Genomic DNA, 19,505 nt, shown 5'->3' with positions numbered 1-19,505 from the left:
TATTGCTATCTTATTAATTTTGTGTATATATCCAAGTATGATGTTACTGTAAATCCAGAATGTTCTATGGGTAATAAAAGGTTCTCATTACCCTCCATTCTGTTGAGGCTGAAGAATATCCAACAGAAGCTGTTTAACTTCACTAGGTGACAGCTGATACAAGTCTCTGGCTGGCTTGTCTCCACCACGGATCTGTAGTTCATACTCCATAGCATGGATGATCCACCTGAACAAAAGAGGAGAAGCATGAATCAATAACTCTTGAAATAAAATCATCTCATGCTTCTCATGGCAATGCTCCTGTTAACAGCACTGACCCATTCAAAGGGGAATGAAGAAAAGGCCATCTGAATTTTCTAAACTGCTGATATAATTACTTCCATCAAGATTATGTGACATGATCAGATTCCTAAAAAAGAGGCCTGCTCTTGCAGGTTAGGTAGTAAACATGAAAATAGGTAAGTACTTAAAGCATACTGTATACAATAGCTGCTACACTATTATTTTCATTATACTAGATCTATGCAAAAAACAAACAGGATAAAAACAATTGATTTTAAGAAATGGGCTGAGATATGCTATTATAGAAATGTTTCTTTCCCAGGAAGGACACTTTCACCTATTTCCTTTATTTTGCAGTCAATCCCTTGTGATTGGAGGGCACAGAGAAGAACCTGACTTTGAAATACATGGACGCAGTTAGTTATAACTCAATCATACTAATATATTAGAGAACACACTTTATTTAACAAATACATTTCAGAAAGTCTTCTTTATAGATATTTAAATATAGATATTTAAATGCTGTTCATGTACCTATTCTTAAAGAATGTATCCTTTAATAGATATTTAAATGTTGTTCATAAAATATATATATATATTTTTTTTATTGCAGAAGCTTTAATGTAATTACTTAGACAAGCATTTATGGAGTACTATTTGTGTGCCTTGTATTTTCCAAGGTCTAATATTTAATTATTTTATATGTAAGTTATTTTACTTTTTAATTCCAGAAGCTTTTAATAAGTACTTATACAGTTTCATCTCATTTCTTTCATTTACTGTATTGTGAGAAAAGAACTCAGATAAACTAGTTATGCAAACCAAAGAAAATCATGGAATAATACTGTGCCTTAGGGAACCAGAACTCTACACACCATTAGGAAGAGCTAGGGAATTAGTTTTACACAGCACATTCCTATGCTTTATCCTTAAATCCTTCGGCGAACACTTAATAACAAACAGAGACAGTGCAACTCAGCAGCTAGAAAGAATGTGCCTTCATTCGCCCATGCTACTTTGTCTCCCAAAGGGGGACTGTGTAGCCAACCCACTGGGAGAAACGTCTAGTTACAGCAGTAAAGATTTAAAGTGGCTAACTTATTGCACTCAAATATGTCATTATCTTTCCCCTGATACACTTCTCTGAAAGACAACCCACAAGGCTATTGCAGGTACAGAGATGAAAAAGTTGGGTGGAAATAATCAAAAGATAAAAGTCCTTCTTTCTGCCAAGGCTGCTTTGCAAAACAACAGTGATGCATCCTCATGGGATACCTTTAATGTCTCTCAGAAGGAAAAAACAGGAAAAACGTGAAGCCCTCCCAGTTGAGTCCAGGTGATATCAGCCAGGCATATATCCCTGCCTGCTGGGCCAGGCCACAAGGATCCCTGCTCTGTGACTGCTCCAATCTCACTGCCTTCTGCTGAAGCAACTCTCAGCTCTTTTCTCTACCCTCTCCCATATTCTTTGTTGGTGCCATTTTTGGAAGTTAGGAATTTAACTAGACTACCAGTTAATTGCATAGTATGTGTTGAAGACCACTGAGATGCATAAGAGATACACAAGGATGGAACATAATAATTTAAAATATATATTATTATTACTATTACTATTGATAGTACATAATAAATATTTAGTAGTTGCTCATTGGTAAGAACAATAAAGATGACAAAGCATTTGCAAACAATAAACAAAACAACAGAATGTGTGACAGAATTAAGATGTATGATTTATATTTCTCTAATCAGTTGAAAAGAAAAGCTGGACTAAAGCTATGTTATTGCGAAAGACTAGAATGTCTTCGACTGTTCATTATTATGAACTGTATTAGTAAAAATGTTATATCAGGATAAAAGCCACAAGGATATAGTTACTTTGGATGCTTTGATGTTAAAGTTGTTTATGAAATTACCCATTAAAGCAACATTTCAGTGATAATAACTGCTCCATGGACCTCTCTTTAAATAAAAATTATGTTTTTAATTTTATAGGTTATAATTATCCTCTATCATTTTGTTTATTTAACATTTACATTTGAGGCAACTTAGTATAAAAGAAAGAAAATCAAATTAAAAATCTAAAGACCTGACTTTTAGTCAATGGCATGAAAAGAAAGTGGGGTTTGGACATCTTGTTCTAGATTAAAAGTGATTTAAGAGACAACTAATGCCATGTGTGTGCCTTGTTTGGGATCCTGATTTTTTTTTTTTTTGAAGTTATTATGGGGACAACTAGAGAAATCTGAATAAGAACTGGATATTAGGTGATATTAAGGAATTACTGCTAATTTTGTTAGGTGTGATAATGGTATTGTGATTACTGAGAAAATGTTCTTTTTAAGAGACATATACTTATTAAAATATTAAGGAGTAAAAACAAAAATGTCTGGGATTTGCTTTATAAACTACAGCCCCCGCCTCCCCCAAAAAAGATGAAGCAAATACAGCAAATGTAAATTGCTAACAACTGCCTATATCCATTTTAAATAAAGGGCATATGGGACTATACCAAATTATTCTATTATTAAACATTTAAAAATTTTTATAATGAAAAGCAAAAACAATAAAGACAGGATTAAATACCAGTTCTGTCACTTACCAACTGTGCCCCACTAACAAATTATTTTTCAAATGGGAACATTATTATTACTTGTTCAGCTAATTTTATGGAATTATTTTGAGAAAAAAATGAGATAATGTATGTTAAAAACCTTTTGAAATTAGAGTCATAAAAAATGTTAGCAAACTCCTTTTATCTGACTCCTGAGAGGCTCAGGTTGGAGAAAGGTAATAAAACTTTTAAATATAAGTCTTAGAATTACTTAAGCAAGAGCCATATCCACTTAACTTCAGGAGGTGTCCTCTTCTCCTGAATATGAGACAGGAAACCATCAAAACCCTAGAGGAGAAAGCAGGAAAAAACCTCTCTGACCTCAGCCGCAGCAATTTCTTACTTGACACATCCCCAAAGGCAAGGAAATTAAAAGCAAAAATGAACTACTGGGACCTCATGAAGATAAAAAGCTTCTGCACTCCAAAGGAAACAATCAACAAAACTAAAAGCAACCAACGGAATGGGAAAAGATATTTGCAAATGACATATCGGACAAAGAGCTAGTATCCAAAATCTATAAAGAGCTCACCAAACTCCACACCCGAAAAACAAATAACCCAGTGAAGAAATGGGCAGAAGACATGAACAGACACTTCTCTAAAGAAGTGGCCAACAGGCACGTGAAAAGACCCTCAACGTCGTTCCTCATCAGGGAAATACAAATCAAAATCACACTCAGATACCACCTCACACCAGTCAGAGTGGCTAAAATGAACAAATCAGGAGACTATAGGTGCTGGCGAGGATGTGGAGAAACGGGAACCCTCTTGCACTGTTGGTGGGAATGCAAACTGGTGCAGCCACTCTGGAAAACAGTGTGGTGGTTCCTCAAAACATTAAAACTAGATCTACCCTATGACCCAGCAATAGCACTGCTAGGAATTTACCCAAGGGATACAGGAGTGCTGATGCATAGGGGCACTTGTACCCCAGTGTTTATAGCAGCATTTTCAACAATTGCCAAATTCTGGAAAGAGCCTAAATGTCCATCAACTGATGAATGGATAAAGAAATTATGGTTTATATACACAATGGAGTACTACATGGCAATGAGAAAGAACGAAATATGGCCTTTTGTAGCAACATGGATGGAACTGGAGAGTGTGATGCTAAGTGAAATAAGTCATACAGAGAAACACAGATACCATATGTTTTCACTCTTATGTGGATCCTGAGAAACTTAACAGAAGACTATGGGGAGGGAAAGGAAAAAGAAAAAGTTGAGAGAGGGAGGGAGCCAAAACATAAGAGACTCTTACAAACTGAGAACAAACTGAGGGTTGATGGGGGGTGGAAGGGAGGGGGGGATAGGTGATGTGTATTGAGGAGGGCACCTGTTGGGATGAGCACTGGGTGTTGTATGGAAACCAGTTTGACAATAAATTTCATATTAAAAAAATAAATAAATAAAAAATAAATACAATTGTTAAAAAAAAAAAGAAACCAAAAAAAGGAGGTGTCCTCTTCTAAAATAAGTAACTTAATTTTTAAATGCTACCATTCTAAAGTCCTCCAAAACTTGAGTTACTAAAACTGAGCATTACTTATCACATTTACCTTTTAAAATATTTAGTACCAGAAACAAAGCTAGTTGAGATATAAAAATTTCCCTCAGGCTTCTTCCTTCTGTTTACAAAATCTCAGCAGTTCTGTGAGCCAAATTATAGAAAACATTGCACTCAACAGTCACCAAAGAAACAAAGTGACTGTCTTTCATTCATTCCAGCACAAATGAATATAATTTATCTGTCAGATTATTAAAATACATTTATTCATTCAAAAATATTGTCCAAACTAATCTTCTTAGCTTGGAATTATTCAAAGGACCAAAACATAGCAAAAGTCTTAGACATAAACTACTATACAGCAGTCAGAGACAGAGAAAGTAAATTACCAAGTGAGTAACACAGTGCAAAAATTCAAAGACATTTAATCCATTTTTAGAACTACTAATACAAAAGGGCATCAATTCCTTTGCATGAGAATGTCTCACTTCTTACCCTCATTCCCACTAACAAAGTCATCAAATCTGATGTGACAATTCCAATGTAAAATCACTTAACGCAAGATGGGGAAAGCAAGCAAGCAAGCAAATGTGGAAGTTCAAATAAATGAAGGTTGTCCTTGGACCACATCCGTATAAATTCAGTCTGTCTAAAGAACAAGGGACATGCTTTACTTGCCAATAAGCAAATGAGAAAGTGGCAGATACACACGACTGACCAGATCAACCTTCATATGTATCAAGGTTTGATTTGAGAATAATGAATTCTTCAGCACTGCAGGAAAACTATGAAAAGGTGGAATAGTATTCCTATATAGTCCTAGGGATAACCTTATCCTTCTAAAAACTCTCTTGTTGTGAGGTTAGTAAGCATATTGTATATGTGTTTGTATTTTTCTTTCCAACATGCCCCAATCAAGGAGTGAAATATACAATGAAGTATATGGAAATCTGACATCATTGGTAAACCAGGACAGCTGACATTTTTTGAAAACATGCCATAAAGAATATAACTAATTCATAGCCAGAAACAATTTTAAAAATAATCATTTTAAGCCTATTTGAAGATACTCAGTGTTTGCCAAGTTTGCTGTTAAACAAGTGAATGAATAACTCTCTGCAAGCATTTACTAAGCCATATAAGAGGAGATGGGAAAATTGCAGGAAGGGACTTTTCTGCTTGATTCATATTAATACAGAGAGAGTGATGATTTCATAAGGCAAACTGAGCTTCCTATATAGAAGCTGGAGAACAATGACTCACTCACTCTACCCCTGAAATAATCAGAATAGAGGTAGGGGAGCTCCATCATCTCACTTCCTCACCTCATATCAAATGTCAAAAACAAAGACCAATGAATGAGTATCAAGCCATGCTAATGAACTCAGAGCTCTAATTACCTCCTCTTTCCTTTACTGCACAAGCAATGTTACAGTCTAGTACCTACGACATCAACGGCCTTCTCTAAGCACCACATGTATGATCTACAAACTCAGTTGTGGGCATCAGAAGACAAGACATGCCTAAATCATAATTACTTACAGAGGATGTCCTGGCAGTATGAAAAGCAGAGATGAAAAAGGCTTGATAACATATATCCTCAGGGGTTATCTCCCACTAAAGCCTGACTGACAGACCTAGAGCAGAAAGCAGTTGATTGGAGGTCTTTACAGTAATGGGCCTGTCAGGAACTTGATCTATTTCAACATGAAAGCTGGAGCACAAATCAATAATGAGACAGCAAATCAAATCATTATCAGACTAGAATACCGTTCCTGTGAGCAGGTTAATTTTGTTCACAGGAGTGCCTATCGCAGTAATGTTGAGAAATCGCACTGGCAGGATTAACCTTGGAAAAAAGAGAAAAGAAATACTGGTTTAAAGCAACTGAGGCAGTGGTGATGTAAATAAATAAATTAAAAAAAACAACAACCCAAAACCTCAGAGAGAAAGGTTAAAACAGAGAGATAAAAGTATACATAGGGCTGAGGAGTTCCAGGTATGTGTGCTGTGACTAACACAAATGTCCTTATATCTTATGTCCATTCAGCCTACTGAGTGTTGGCATCTTGGGAAGAATATGGTGTTAAAAGCTAACTGAACTATCAATCTCTTTATTCATAATCAATAAGAGAAACAATAGTAAAATTTTTTATGTGAATGAGTCTGAAACACTTTAATTAACTAAGGAAGTAAAACAAAGAATGTTTTCTATAACACTACCCCCTTTTTTTAAAAATCATGCTGCAATCACGATAATACACAAACGGGTGACTTAGAGGAGCAACAAGTTCAACAATTTATAAGAAACTTGACATTCAAGGACCCTAAACATAAATAATTTGCTCATCATTAAGCAAACTAAAACCTTCCAGGAACTAATTCAAGGTAAATTCTTGTAAAGAAACATGTGTTTGCTGCTGGTAGTAAACTAACACGCAAGGAAGCCATTCACTTAAGGGAGCTGAGGTCTGAGTAAAACTGATTAGGATAAAATGCAATAAAAAGATATTAAAAAGATACAAAAAGATCTTTCAGAGGGACACTATCAAAAGCTCCACAGACAGGATAACTGTGCTGCTCTAATGTTGTCTACATCCCTAGAATACAAACAAGGTTCCAAGGCCTTTCTCTCAATGTGGTAGAAGAGCACTATGGGCACAGGTGTTTGCCAAGTATTTCATGAGGGAAGATCAAGTGATGGAGGGGTAAGACCATGTCAGATGGCAGCAGAGAATCCAAAAGGGATTTTGACTTAAGGTTTCTGTGTGAAATGCTTGGGGATCATTTGCACTGGGTTCTCAAGGAGAAACAACCATGGCAGAAAGAGATACCTTGAGAGTGAATGTATCTTGTGGGATCAGAGGGTCTTTGCAAGCCTAGGACTGGAAGATATGAGAGGGAGGGAGGGAGGGAGGGAGAGAGAGAGAGAGAGAGAGAGAATATGAATGTGTGTTGGATGTGAGAGGTTCCTTCTTCTTGGGATTTATGGCATGTATAAAGATATCCCTAGAGTTACCTGTTCTCCAAAAGCCACATGATAGGGGACCTCAAATTACTCAATGTCACAGAAATAATGTTGAAGCTTTGCAAAACATTTTCACATTGCTTACCCAAAATCCCCACAATCCACTGAGGAAGCCAAAGCAGGGATAGCTTCCTTATTTTATAGACAAGAAAGCTGGAATAGGGGATGGGGAAACATGAACACCGGAGACATTCACTCTAGGTTCAATTCCTGGTTCATGGTCTTGTGACCTTGGGCAAGTTACTTTGCTAAATTTTCATTGCATCTTAATGCATTTCTTACAGTGTACAAAAGGCTAATTTAATCAATTCCAAATCATCCCCATTTGTTTGGTCTCATGATGAATAAAGGGGCAAAATCTCATTTCTCATATTAACTTCTAACTATTCAGGCTTTTTGGTGTGCCTCGCATTGTACAATGCTAAACTGTACTGATGCCAAATTAGAGGAGTGATAAACAAAAGACAAATACCATCCGGAGCCAAAGTACATCATAATTGCTACATGAATACTTGAACACAAAATGGGTCATAAGTGGAAATCATGTGGAAGACACCATAAAGACCATAAGGTTTTAGAAAAACATCAACGCCTGTTTCCTGAGAAAACAGCAACAGTATACATAAGTGAAAGCACACACGAAGTACTTAAGATCAAAGAACAAGAACTTTGGAGTCAGGCAGATCTGGGTATAAATCTCACTTTGACATACTGGTTTGACTAAGACAGGTTATCTAAGCTCTGAATCCCGGTTTGTTGATTTTAAAATGGTACTAGTGCCTGCCTCAAACTTGTTGAATGGATTAATCAGATAATATATGTGAGTATTTTAGCATATTGTGTAGTATATAATAGGCATTCAATAAATAATTTCTGTGGTTATGTTGGAAGAAGAGGAGGAAATAGTTTATCACAGTGAACTTCTGAGTGCACTAACCACATGTTTGTTATTTATATGGGTATCCCCTTAGATCCTTATTGGGAATTCTGTTTAGAGAGGTACCATTATAAGGCAACTCATACCATACTCTGATGTGATTAACTGTACCACTCAACTAATAAATGATGGTGAAAAGTGCTATATCCTTCTACCTTCTACATGTATGACTGCATTTTCATTTAACAAAGCCCTATTTAACTTGGTAATATCCTGAAGGACACAACTTGTACAAATCAAGGGTATTTATCAAAAGTAAAAGAGTCCTAGGGGCGCCTGGGTGGCGCAGTCGGTTAAGCGTCCGACTTCAGCCAGGTCACGATCTCGCGGTCCGTGAGTTCGAGCCCCACGTCAGGCTCTGGGCTGAGGGCTCAGAGCCTGGAGCCTGTTTCTGATTCTGTGTCTCCCTCTCTCTCTGCCCCTCCCCCGTTCATGCTCTGTCTCTCTCTGTCCCAAAAATAAATAAAAAAACGTTGAAAAAAAATTTAAAAAGTAAAAGAGTCCTTTATTTCTTTTTTTATTTTTATTTTTTATTTTTTTTATTATTTATCTAATAAGCACAGAGATATGCTATCTTTTATTTTTCCTAAAATCCCCATCACTGTCTATCTGAATCTGCTATCTGAATCTGCTTATAACCTATATATTAAACAATGCTCAAATTTTATTGAGCTAGACCTCTGAGCTAGACCTGATACATACAGGAAGATAAGATGTGGTCCAAATCCTCAGCAGAAGTAAATTTCTCAAATAAATTACACGTTTTTGAAAAAACAGACTTCTCTCCAACTGAAAATGTACCAGTATTTAGGGCTGACCCTGTGAGTCCCACGTGAGAGGGAAATACACATTAATGAGTTAGGCAGGGACACTATTAATACTCAAAATGGAAATATAATGCCATAATTAATTCCAGGATGAGTTTCAGGACAATGAATAATTAAAGTTTCATGGCAAATCTTCATTAGGAGGTTTTCTGCTATCATTAAATACTAAGTCACATGCTGCTGTCCTGACATTTTTATTTTGGGTGACACAGTTTAAGGAAAAAAGAGTATGTTATTTCTCATGGAAGGCACTAAACATATAGAGTAGCAGATACCAAAAAAACCCAAAAACAAACAAAAACAAAAACAAAACCAGGAAGAAAACTATTTTTAGAATAAATTAAACATATTTAATTTCCATGAAGAGAAAGAAGCTTCAGGTCAGATTTGAATTCAAGAAAGGAAATTCCAGTGGGTTTTTGGAAGAAAATAAATTAGCCTAAAATGCTGAATAAGCAGTAAAGGAAAAGCACTAAAGGCTGAAAAACACAGCACTGGAAGTAAAATCTTGGAAAACTGTTAACTTTTACTCCAAGGCTTTGTTTAGACCTCTGCCAGGATGACTATCACTTAAAGAGGCTTTCCTGAACAGAACATTTATTACAAAGAATGTGCTTTGGAAGAGTTATAACCTTTGCTTCTCAGCTTCAGAGCAATGCCTGAGTCTGGGACAATAGAGTACTTTTAATACCTTGTATGGATACAGAAAATCACATTTCCTTTCATTTACCGACAACACACAGACAACATACATGAAAGACTCATTTCTGTATCCTTATATGTAGTCAAGAGGTGGGAGTTAAAAATACTAGAGCAAACACACCGAACAAATCAGGGTATGACTCAAAGTCTTTATAATTTATTTGTAATACCTCTAAATCTTTGAAAAGAACAATTTTAAGAGATAAAAATTAAGGTCAAGTTCTATGCTGAGTAAACTCACTTCTTGATATCAAAAGAAAGGGGACCAAAGATTGGGAAATTCACCTGAAATATGTTATAACTGAAATCAGGCAAAAAGTTTAAAAATAATAATCTCAAATAAAAAACTTGAAATAAAACTGAAAAATATAACTTAAAAGTAGAAATCTAGAGAATATAACAGACACTAATTTTATTTCCATTTTTCAGATATTTCCCCATATATACATATATGTGCAGTATTATTATTTCTCTTTTATTAAAAAATGGAACAATACATTTGCAACTTACTGTTTCACTTAATTTATCTTGGACATTTATAAATGTCAGTATAGGCTTTCTCTTGTTACTTGTAATGGCTGCACAGCATTTTACTACATGCTATCACAATTTATTTAAACAATTTGCTAGTGATGGATATGCAGCTTGTTCCCAATGTTTCACTCTTTCAAACACTGTTGAATGAAGAGTCCTGTAAAACAGGTCTAAATTCCTAGAATGAGAATTGTTGAAACAAGAGGTAGGCAGATCCTGCCAAATAAGCAACTAGTTTTTTTATATGTAATTTTTTGAAGGAAAAACTAGGTAATCATTTCTCATAAAGTGCTTCATACTCATGTGCAAAACTAAAACCTTAGTTGTAATGGTAAACAGAAAAAAAAAAGGTAGGAATGAGTAAGTCAAAATAGAGAAGAAATGGCACAAATGAAATGAAATGAAAGGCACAAATGAAAAGATAATCTAAGATTGAATTAGAAATAAATACAGCATAAATCCTGAATATAAAAGATATATCTATACTAAATGAAAAAAGAACATTAAAGGTAAAAAGATAGAAGACAGTATACTAAGCTAATAATGACAGAAAAAGAAAGCAGGTATGGCAGTAATATCAGTCAAAAAATAATTTGTTATGCACACTCAAGTATTTACAGATTGAATGATATGATGGATTTGTTTTAACCTAGAGGGGGTGTTGGTAGGGTGGATCACAGGTAGGGCATAGGATGATATTGTTGAAACTGAGTGAAAGTATGGGCACATAAGATTTTATTACTAGTCTCTATACTTTTGTAGATGTTTGAAATTAAAATATTTTAAAAGAATTCAAGTAGAAAATAAATGGCACAAGGGAAGATATATTTTTAAAATTATAAAGTCCCACAAACAAACAAAAAAAAACCCTTTAAAATATACAAAACAAAACTGATAAAAATGCAAGGAGGAGATAAATCCATAACTAAAATGAGAAATTAATATGTTTCACCAAAAATCAAGTAGGATAGAAATAGTAAAGATACTAACGATACATTTATATAATTAGGAAGTGATACACTTATTCATACTCACACTCACATATATTTGTGTCTGACAGACTATATATTCTTTTTAAACACTTAAAGAACATCCCTCAATTGGCCATATATGAGATTACTCTATATGTGCAGTATTGTTTGATTCTTACAATTACAATATATTCATGTATGTTACAATAAAAATAAGTGAAATAAAAGCATTTATAATTTATTTGGTTGTGGTAGTGTTTTAAAACATATTCTCTCATTTCATCTCACATAAAACAATGAGCCTGGTATGAAAGTAAGGCTAGAGAGGCTCAGCATCATTTATCTCAGGTCACTAAAGTGGTAAGTGGTGGCCAGGACCCACACTCAATTCTGAATGCTGAAGCCTCGTCAACTGGCCCTACCACACTGCCTCATAAAATTCTTGATTAAGAGGATTCAAGGTCGTCAGATCCTTACTTTTAATTTCTCCTCCAAACAGAACATTTATGATTTTAATAATTAAAAATTAGATTCTGGTAGAAAATGGATGCAGCAGAATATTGTTAAAAGAACAAAAATTTTACCTGAGTGTATATCTTCCTCACACCCAATTTTACTGAAAATCATTCTTCTCTTAAGCCTTATCCATTTTATTTATAGAAAGTTTTACAAGTATTATGCTTATGTTTTGTTGTTGTTTTCTTTTTAAAACATGATGTAGCTGTTTAAATCCCTGGAGCTTGATTTTCCAGAGAACAGTTACGTCGTTATGTCTAACACGGGAGTTAAAAAAACAGGAAGATTCTTTCAGTTCATATGTATTTATTTCTTCAAACCACCAGATGTTGCCTCTATTACTTCAGAGAAAGATGTGCTTTCCTAGATACGCACCAGGCCTGGGGTAGGCCAAGTCTGTTGGAGGACACCTTGAACAATTCTGTTTACGCAAACACAAAGCACTTTACTCACCCAATTCGTATTTTCAGCATGCCACTGAATAACTCAGGGTTATTGGAGATGATCCAGCCAATATGGATGACCAGTTCTTGCTGAATGACCGCCTCCCTCTCATCATGGGTATTACACTTGTAATAGATGATGTTCTTAATCACTCTTGGAGACAAAGGATTAGAGATAACCTCTTCTTCATGCCCAAAGGCACCCAGAGTTACCTATAAGTGGCAGAATTTTATTGCAAAAACTTCCTAGCTACTAAAAGATAAAAGAAAAAAAAATCAAGGCTCAGGATGACTGGCAGGCTGAAATTACTCTATGCGAGCTAGGGAATTAGGTAGAATAACTGTTCCTGCTATTTATTAAAATGGCTTTCAAAGCGTGACTCCCACTGGAGTTCATGATGGTTCACAGTCTGGTCTAAAATATGAGGGCAGGTAAGGGTCCCAGTTAGGGGAGTGAAGGTGAGTGGATAAAAGCAGGGAAGGAATATAAATAACTATTAAGAGAAAATTATTCTGAATGACTTTAGTACTAGAAACTCCCCAGAGAAACCAAAATACATTGGATAGTTTTACTTTACTGCACAGTCTATACAATTTAGTACTTGAGAGTATATTTTTCACTTCTTTTATCGTTTCTCATGTGGAACTTTTGCTCTTTAACGCCACTATAACCTTTTCAAAGGCAGATGCAAGGTCATATGGTTCTAGTGTAGCCCCCACTTTTCTTGGCATAGTGTTAGGCACCTAGTGAGTATTAAAATACTTGTTGATGTATCTCTCACCTGTGGAGAGGGATAAATGAGGCTGCCCACAGGCCTAGGAAATGAGAAAGCACAGAGGGAAATGACAACAAATACTCAAAGCAGAGAGTGCTGCTGAAGCTGGCAAGAGGAATACTGGGTTTCTCTCTCTCCTTCTCCTTGGCATATTGTCTCCCAGAAGAGTCTGCCTTCCCCCTCATTACCCTTCTCCTTCTCTCTTCCATGGACAGTGCACGATTATAAGAGGCAGGAAAATGAAGAGCTTATCAAAGGGCCCTTGTATTTTCAGAGATGAGGGGAGAGAGCAGAACATGGGGTCTTTTGCCTCAACTCTGTGATGGAGTGAAAACTGAGAACTGCTGGTTTATTATATCACAAGTGGTACCAACCAGTTAGTCCAAGTGTGATTACTTTTATTAAAATGTCAGTGTGTAAAGAAGAAAACGAATAGAAGGCACATTACTGCCTCTGGCAGCATTGATGACTAAACCACTATTTCATTCTGGAGAGCTTGAGGTGATCTGAAAGTGCTTTGTTTAAACAGTATTAACTTTCAGCATTTCATGAATCAGCGAATGCAAACTTTGAATGCTCCATTCTCATTTCTTTTTTGTAAAGGGGTAAGATGCAGTCAGTGAATGGACTTCATGCACCTGAACTATCAGCCTCCCAGGCTTACTCAGCTCTTAAGTGACTATTTCCCTGGGACATGTGATGGTCTGATGGGCAATGGTCCAGCCACAGCCTCAGGACAGGTTCCAAGGCTTCCGGGATATGGGGAGCAGAGTCTCAGGATCACAAGCTGCAAGCCCCTCTATATAATGCAAAGAATGGACATGACTAACCTACCCTTCTCCAAATGTCAGGTGCCATTTGGAGACGACAAAGACCTCCAAAACCCTCTCATCTATTCATAGACAGTAGAATTAACTGTATTTTCAAATATACTACAGGGACCTAAAATCCAAGGAAAAGTAGCTTCCCAAAGCCCATTTACTTTCTTTCAGAGGTGGTTCAGTCCAGGGCAACAGTATGAGACTATGGCTGGAGGTGAGGACCGTGGTGAGGAAGGGCACTGGATAAGGTACTTCCTGTACCTTGGTCTATGTAGCTGACAAATGAGGATGAAAATTCTACCCCTTAATAATTTGGAGAAAATGGAGATAATAATATACATGAAAATGATTTAACTTTTTCTTAAGGGTTTTAATTAGTATTATTGCTTTGTCATTGTTATTAAATGCTACAGGATAAAATAACTTACTATTCTAACATTTCAAGCTGGATGTCAAGATGATATAATTTCAATGAATTAAGAGCCCTGAAATGTAAGCAATGGGCTGATTCTATTAAAGAAGGTTACAAGTATTTCATATTATTAAAGCTTATTATACCCCTAGGTTAACTGTCAGGAAAACACAATAAAGCACACAAATTCCCAAAGAAGAGAAAAAAAGCAAACAGGTTTTCATTCCAACCAAATGGTGGTTCAGCCAGGTAATTAGAGCTTATAGAAAACAAAACAAGAAATGAGCAGCCACATTCCACACTGCATACCCACATGCACAGGCTCAATTCAAGCCACATTCATCAAGTGCCTACTCCAAGCCAGACCCCATGCTGGGACAGGACCAGACCTGGGCCCTGACTTCCAGGGGTTCACAGCCTACCCTGGGGTAGAGAGACACACATTGAAATGAACTGGAATCCAGGGCAGATTGTGAGAAGTGTCATAGGCCTGTTTTGAGAACCCAGTGGAGAGAAGGGCTGCTGGTTCTGCGATGGTTCTGTGAGAAGGAGCTGCTGAGAGCTGTCCCTTGTGGGAGTGGAGGAGCTACAGGGAGACGTGGCTCAAAAGGTTAAGGATCTGGGGAGTCAGTGCATTTCTAAGGGTGAGAAGACTCTCATGTGGAGTAGAAGGAAAAACGTGCCCTTCACTATTCACCTGTCTTTGCCCTGCCTATTCTAAACCTGTCTGGAGTACCTCAGTAGGGATTAATCCATTTTCTGGGTCAGCATCTTCACTGATCTAAACACAGGAACTGAAAATCACAGCTCTAAGGTACAGCAGGAAAAAGGAGTGGTCTACTTAGTAACTGTGCATTTTTAAGACCAGGTTTTGCTTGGGGAAGGAGCCTTCTGTAGAAATGCCCGAGCCATTGTTAATATGGTTGAGAGGTCTAGGACACTGAGGCTTGCTAGATTTAAAAGCAAGAGTCCTATCCAGAAACTTGTGATTGTGACCAAGTGACAGTCTGAAAATCAGATACTTACCTGTTTTCCCTGCACTAAAACATTAGTAATGGATGGGGCCAGGCTGTCCACTACTTTACTTAAAAGACTTGCTGCACAGCGCACAACCGACCTGGGGGCAAAGAAGAGAGCACGCCAGAGGTTGACAAATCTAAAAGATGATGAATGAATGGGGTCCCTGATGGAAGAGACTGAAAAATGTGCAGTTAGGTCCTCACATAATAATTTGGAGGAAATACTTAGCCGACCCTGGACCTAAGAGCTGAAGTCTCCCAGACTGCAGACCATCCAGAATTAGGGAGGGATTCCTCATCCTCACCTCTGTTACCAGCACTGTTCATGCCATTATCAATTTAAAAAAAAGAAAAAGGGGGCCTAACCATGCCTTTGATGAGGAGTAGGAGGAGGAATTAAGTGAGTATTCTGACTTTGCATTAAAAAATTCATTGTTAAGTATGTCACTGGTAAATGTCATCTATTCCTATAACCACTTTAAATCATGTTTCTTTTGGTGCCTAGATAACCAAACCCCTGGATTGGGGACTCTCTTAGTACTCAATTTTAGGAAGTGACACAATGAAATACCAGCATTTTTTTCCTGATAAAGCCAGAATGTTGGAGGACGGAATTCACACTGCTATTTTTACATTTCTGGAAAAGTCTCAGACTGTAGAGAGAACAGATTTTTTTAATGCATGGCACATGCAATATATAAGACATTTTTTCCCTCAAAAGTAAAATTCATGTGGAACTTCTAGATGAAAAAAATAAAATGAAAATATAGGTTTAAAACTGTTTTCCTGTATTTCAGGATATCCATGGATGCTGTCCTATAAAAAGCATTTATATTCTTTAATCTCAACATAGATGGATGAGTAGAAAATTAAGTCAATAACTGATAAAGTTAGTGAAACAAACACTTCCTACTTTTAGAGAAGCTTTCGCCCACACACTTGAAGACCAAAAGACATACTTAACCCTCAGAATGCAAATAAGCCCACACGTTTCAAGCAGCTTGAGTTTTTCCACATTCTGTGTGTGTTACCTGTTTCCCATGTACCAGAAAAGTAGTAATGTGTGGGGCTATAGAGGAAGAAAATTTCTGGGTAAAGGCAGCCCCATAGCGTACCGCCAACCTGGATGTGTCAGTGGAAAGCCATAAAAGGGAAAATACAGTAAATAAACTTACAGGCATTTGTTCTTTTAAACATAACAGCACTCTAAATATGTGCTAGTTAATGCTTTATCTACAATCCAAGTATAATAACATAAAGCAAAAACAAGTCTGCTTAGCAAAAAATAAGACTATAGACCACATTTGAAACTTACTGGCTTAAAGAAACATCTATTGGCTTATATGCCTTACTGTGCTGAGAATTTACAGTGAAAATTTGAGATTTAGTGAGAGGATTATTATCTTATTTCTTCTGGGTTGGAATAATATATTTACTATAAATCATAGAGTTGAAATACTGCTAAGAAATTGTTTCGTCAAATCCCCTTAGTGATTAGAAATCTGAGGCTTATTGAGGTTATGAGAGTTTCTTATCACATTGCTTGAGATCTTTTTTTTTTCAAAATGAGATAATAATGGGTTGTTTAAAAAAATACATGTACTCTTACTTTCAAAATGTTAGATTCTTCTAGTAAAATGGCTACAATTGCTTCCAAATACAGAGGGCTATGCATTTAGGCATACCTACCCCCACTGTGAATTGAAACAATTTTATCTCAACTTACCTAATTTTTTTTTTTCAGTCCCTGGGAGACTACTTTTGCAGAACATATTAGTTATTTTACATGAAGCAACTGTAATCACTGGGATTCATTCTAACTTAAGTGGTAAGAGAACAGCCTTCTATTATTTTTGCTTATGATTAAATGAACCATTGGTCTCTTTTCATGGCCTTCTATGATCACAGAATAGATTTCCTGAATACAAAGTAGAACCTAAAGCACATTGCTGGGACAGAGCAGGTGTGGTGTAGGAAAGACTCATTAGCATATCACTCCAGTGAATATGCTCTCTAGTTTCTATTCCTATGGAGGTCTTTATTCTCAGACATTATTTTTAATATCTTGGGAGAGCCATGATACAATGGAATGTAAGCAGGTCCTTAGAAAGTAGAAAGAATCATGGCCATAACCTTGGAGTTTAAAAGTAAAAATTTGGGGCGCCTGGGTGGCTCAGTCAATTGAATGTCTGACTCTTGATTTCGGCTCAGGTGATGATCTCAGGGTCGTGGGATCAAGCCCCACGTTGGGCTCTGCACTCAGCGTGAACCTGCTTAGGTTTCTCTCTCTCTCCCTGTGCCCCTCTCCCTCGCTCACACTCTTTTTCTCTCTAAAATTAAAAAAGGGTAAAAATTTGGATAAATAACCATCTTTAGGATTGGTCTATTACCTTTATGCCTTTAAACATGACAACACAAAAAATAAAACATAATGACAAGGACACTAATACGAACCAAAGCTTTTTGCTGCCAGCTCTTCTATAGACTCTCTCAATGTGATCAGAAACGGTTCCTAGACATTAGATAATAAAGTCTTTGTTGAAAAAAAACCTTTTAATTAAATGCATAACATTTATTCTCCTTAAAAATATTACTCTTGAATTTCATTTTTATTCCACTAGAGTTAATACATGCACATCCATTAGTATTCTGAACTACTTGACATATTTAAATATGTAACCCAAATATATAGTGTGAATGTCCCAGCACTTGTTACTATTTACTTTGAGTATATGATTTTTGTGAGTACTTTATTTCTTGAAATTTATTGTCTTCTTAATTAATATGCAATCTAAATTTTTAACAATTAAAAATAAGTTATTTTAATTTACTAAAGAAAATAAACAGAATGCAGCAAATTGCACAAAATACTATAGACTCTGAATATATATGATTCTTCATTTATGTGTTTCAGAAAACTTTAATAGAGACTCTGTTATGTGTATGATCCTTCCAATATATACTAGTCCAAAAGACACCACTGGACTTCATTCTTTGGCAATTTACATGTGGTCTGGCCTCATGACTGGCTTGTCAACAATAAATTAATCATGGTGACAGGAGAGAGTAGCAAAAAGAAAACAAGGATAGAGAACAAGATCTTTATCATTTTACCATGAATATATTTTTTATAGCTTTATAACAAATTGGATAAAATTATATTCAGATTCTGTAGATGCTTATGATTTTCAATGTAAAAGATTTTATAGATTTAAAACTCAATCTTTCAAATATCTAAGCAAAATATGAGTATTATTCCTGCTTATAAAAATAGTTTAAAAAATAATTCTCTCAGCATTTTCATTATAAACAATTTTATATAAACTTTGTTTTATTTTAAAGCACTACTAAAATAGCCATTCTGAATTCTAGGTTCCTAATAAAATGTTTGCCTTTTAAAAATCCTATTGTTTTAGTTAAAGTATGAATTTCAATCAATGTCCTCAATATAACTGGGATTCTGCTTATAGTTTCAAGACTAATTAAAAACATGAAGTCTTCTGTCTGAAATTTGTTGAAAGTTTTTCTGCCTTTACTCAGTTAAGAAAATTAGGACTATTCAGTTGACATATATAATATTCAAGAAGTTTATCTCTTAGCTACAATAATGTAAAAACTAAGTAGACCTTATCTGAATACACAATTATGTTTGTTTACTACCAAAACTATAAGTCTTATTAATTACATTGTTGTTCAGAACACTGACTCAGTTTCTAATCCTAACCAAATCAACATGCCCCTTTAACAGAGGATTTTCAGATGAGCCAAAAACTTTGAGTATCTTGGAATGTATTCTATATTATTCTATATAATAAAATGACAGAAGCAGATCATGATATAGAATTCAAGACTCCCTTAGAGTGACTCAACATACAAGTGTGGGTTTCAGGGATAATTGGGTTACATCCTTAATGCAGAATGGACATGATTAGAAATGATTTATTTTTGTTAACAATGTTTAGAGCACAATTCTATTAAATATCATGTTCCATTTCAAATGGTTGCTGCAGACCATGAAGGAGCTAATTTTTATAGCTTTAATGATTCAATATTATTCTTAAAAACAAACAGAAAATAAAACTGGAAACAGAAACTGTCAATAAACAACTATGAAAGAA

General features: G+C 35.7%; 1 protein-coding gene across 7 annotated transcripts in view; it reads right to left on the bottom strand.

Moving 5' to 3' along the window:
- The window catches only part of PHKB (phosphorylase kinase regulatory subunit beta), a 269,459-nt gene that overhangs the window by 13,045 nt on the left and 236,909 nt on the right, over positions 1 to 19,505 (bottom strand). For 6 of the 7 annotated variants that reach the window (XM_019819691.3, XM_011290178.3, XM_019819688.2 and 3 more), the window contains 4 exons: positions 17,842 to 17,899; positions 15,395 to 15,485; positions 12,370 to 12,572; positions 92 to 226 (listed from right to left, as the gene is read on the bottom strand). In XM_019819691.3, coding sequence (XP_019675250.1) covers positions 92 to 226; positions 12,370 to 12,572; positions 15,395 to 15,485; positions 17,842 to 17,899 — 487 coding nt within the window. Of the gene's footprint in view, positions 1 to 91; positions 227 to 12,369; positions 12,573 to 15,394; positions 15,486 to 16,418; positions 16,510 to 17,841; positions 17,900 to 19,505 lie in introns of all 7 variants that reach the window. The other variant, XM_011290177.3, reaches the window with a different exon arrangement.

Source organism: Felis catus, chromosome E2 (assembly GCF_018350175.1).
Source record: "Felis catus isolate Fca126 chromosome E2, F.catus_Fca126_mat1.0, whole genome shotgun sequence".
Classification (NCBI taxonomy): Eukaryota; Metazoa; Chordata; class Mammalia; order Carnivora; family Felidae; genus Felis; species Felis catus.
This window is presented reverse-complemented; position numbering and strand designations above follow the sequence as displayed.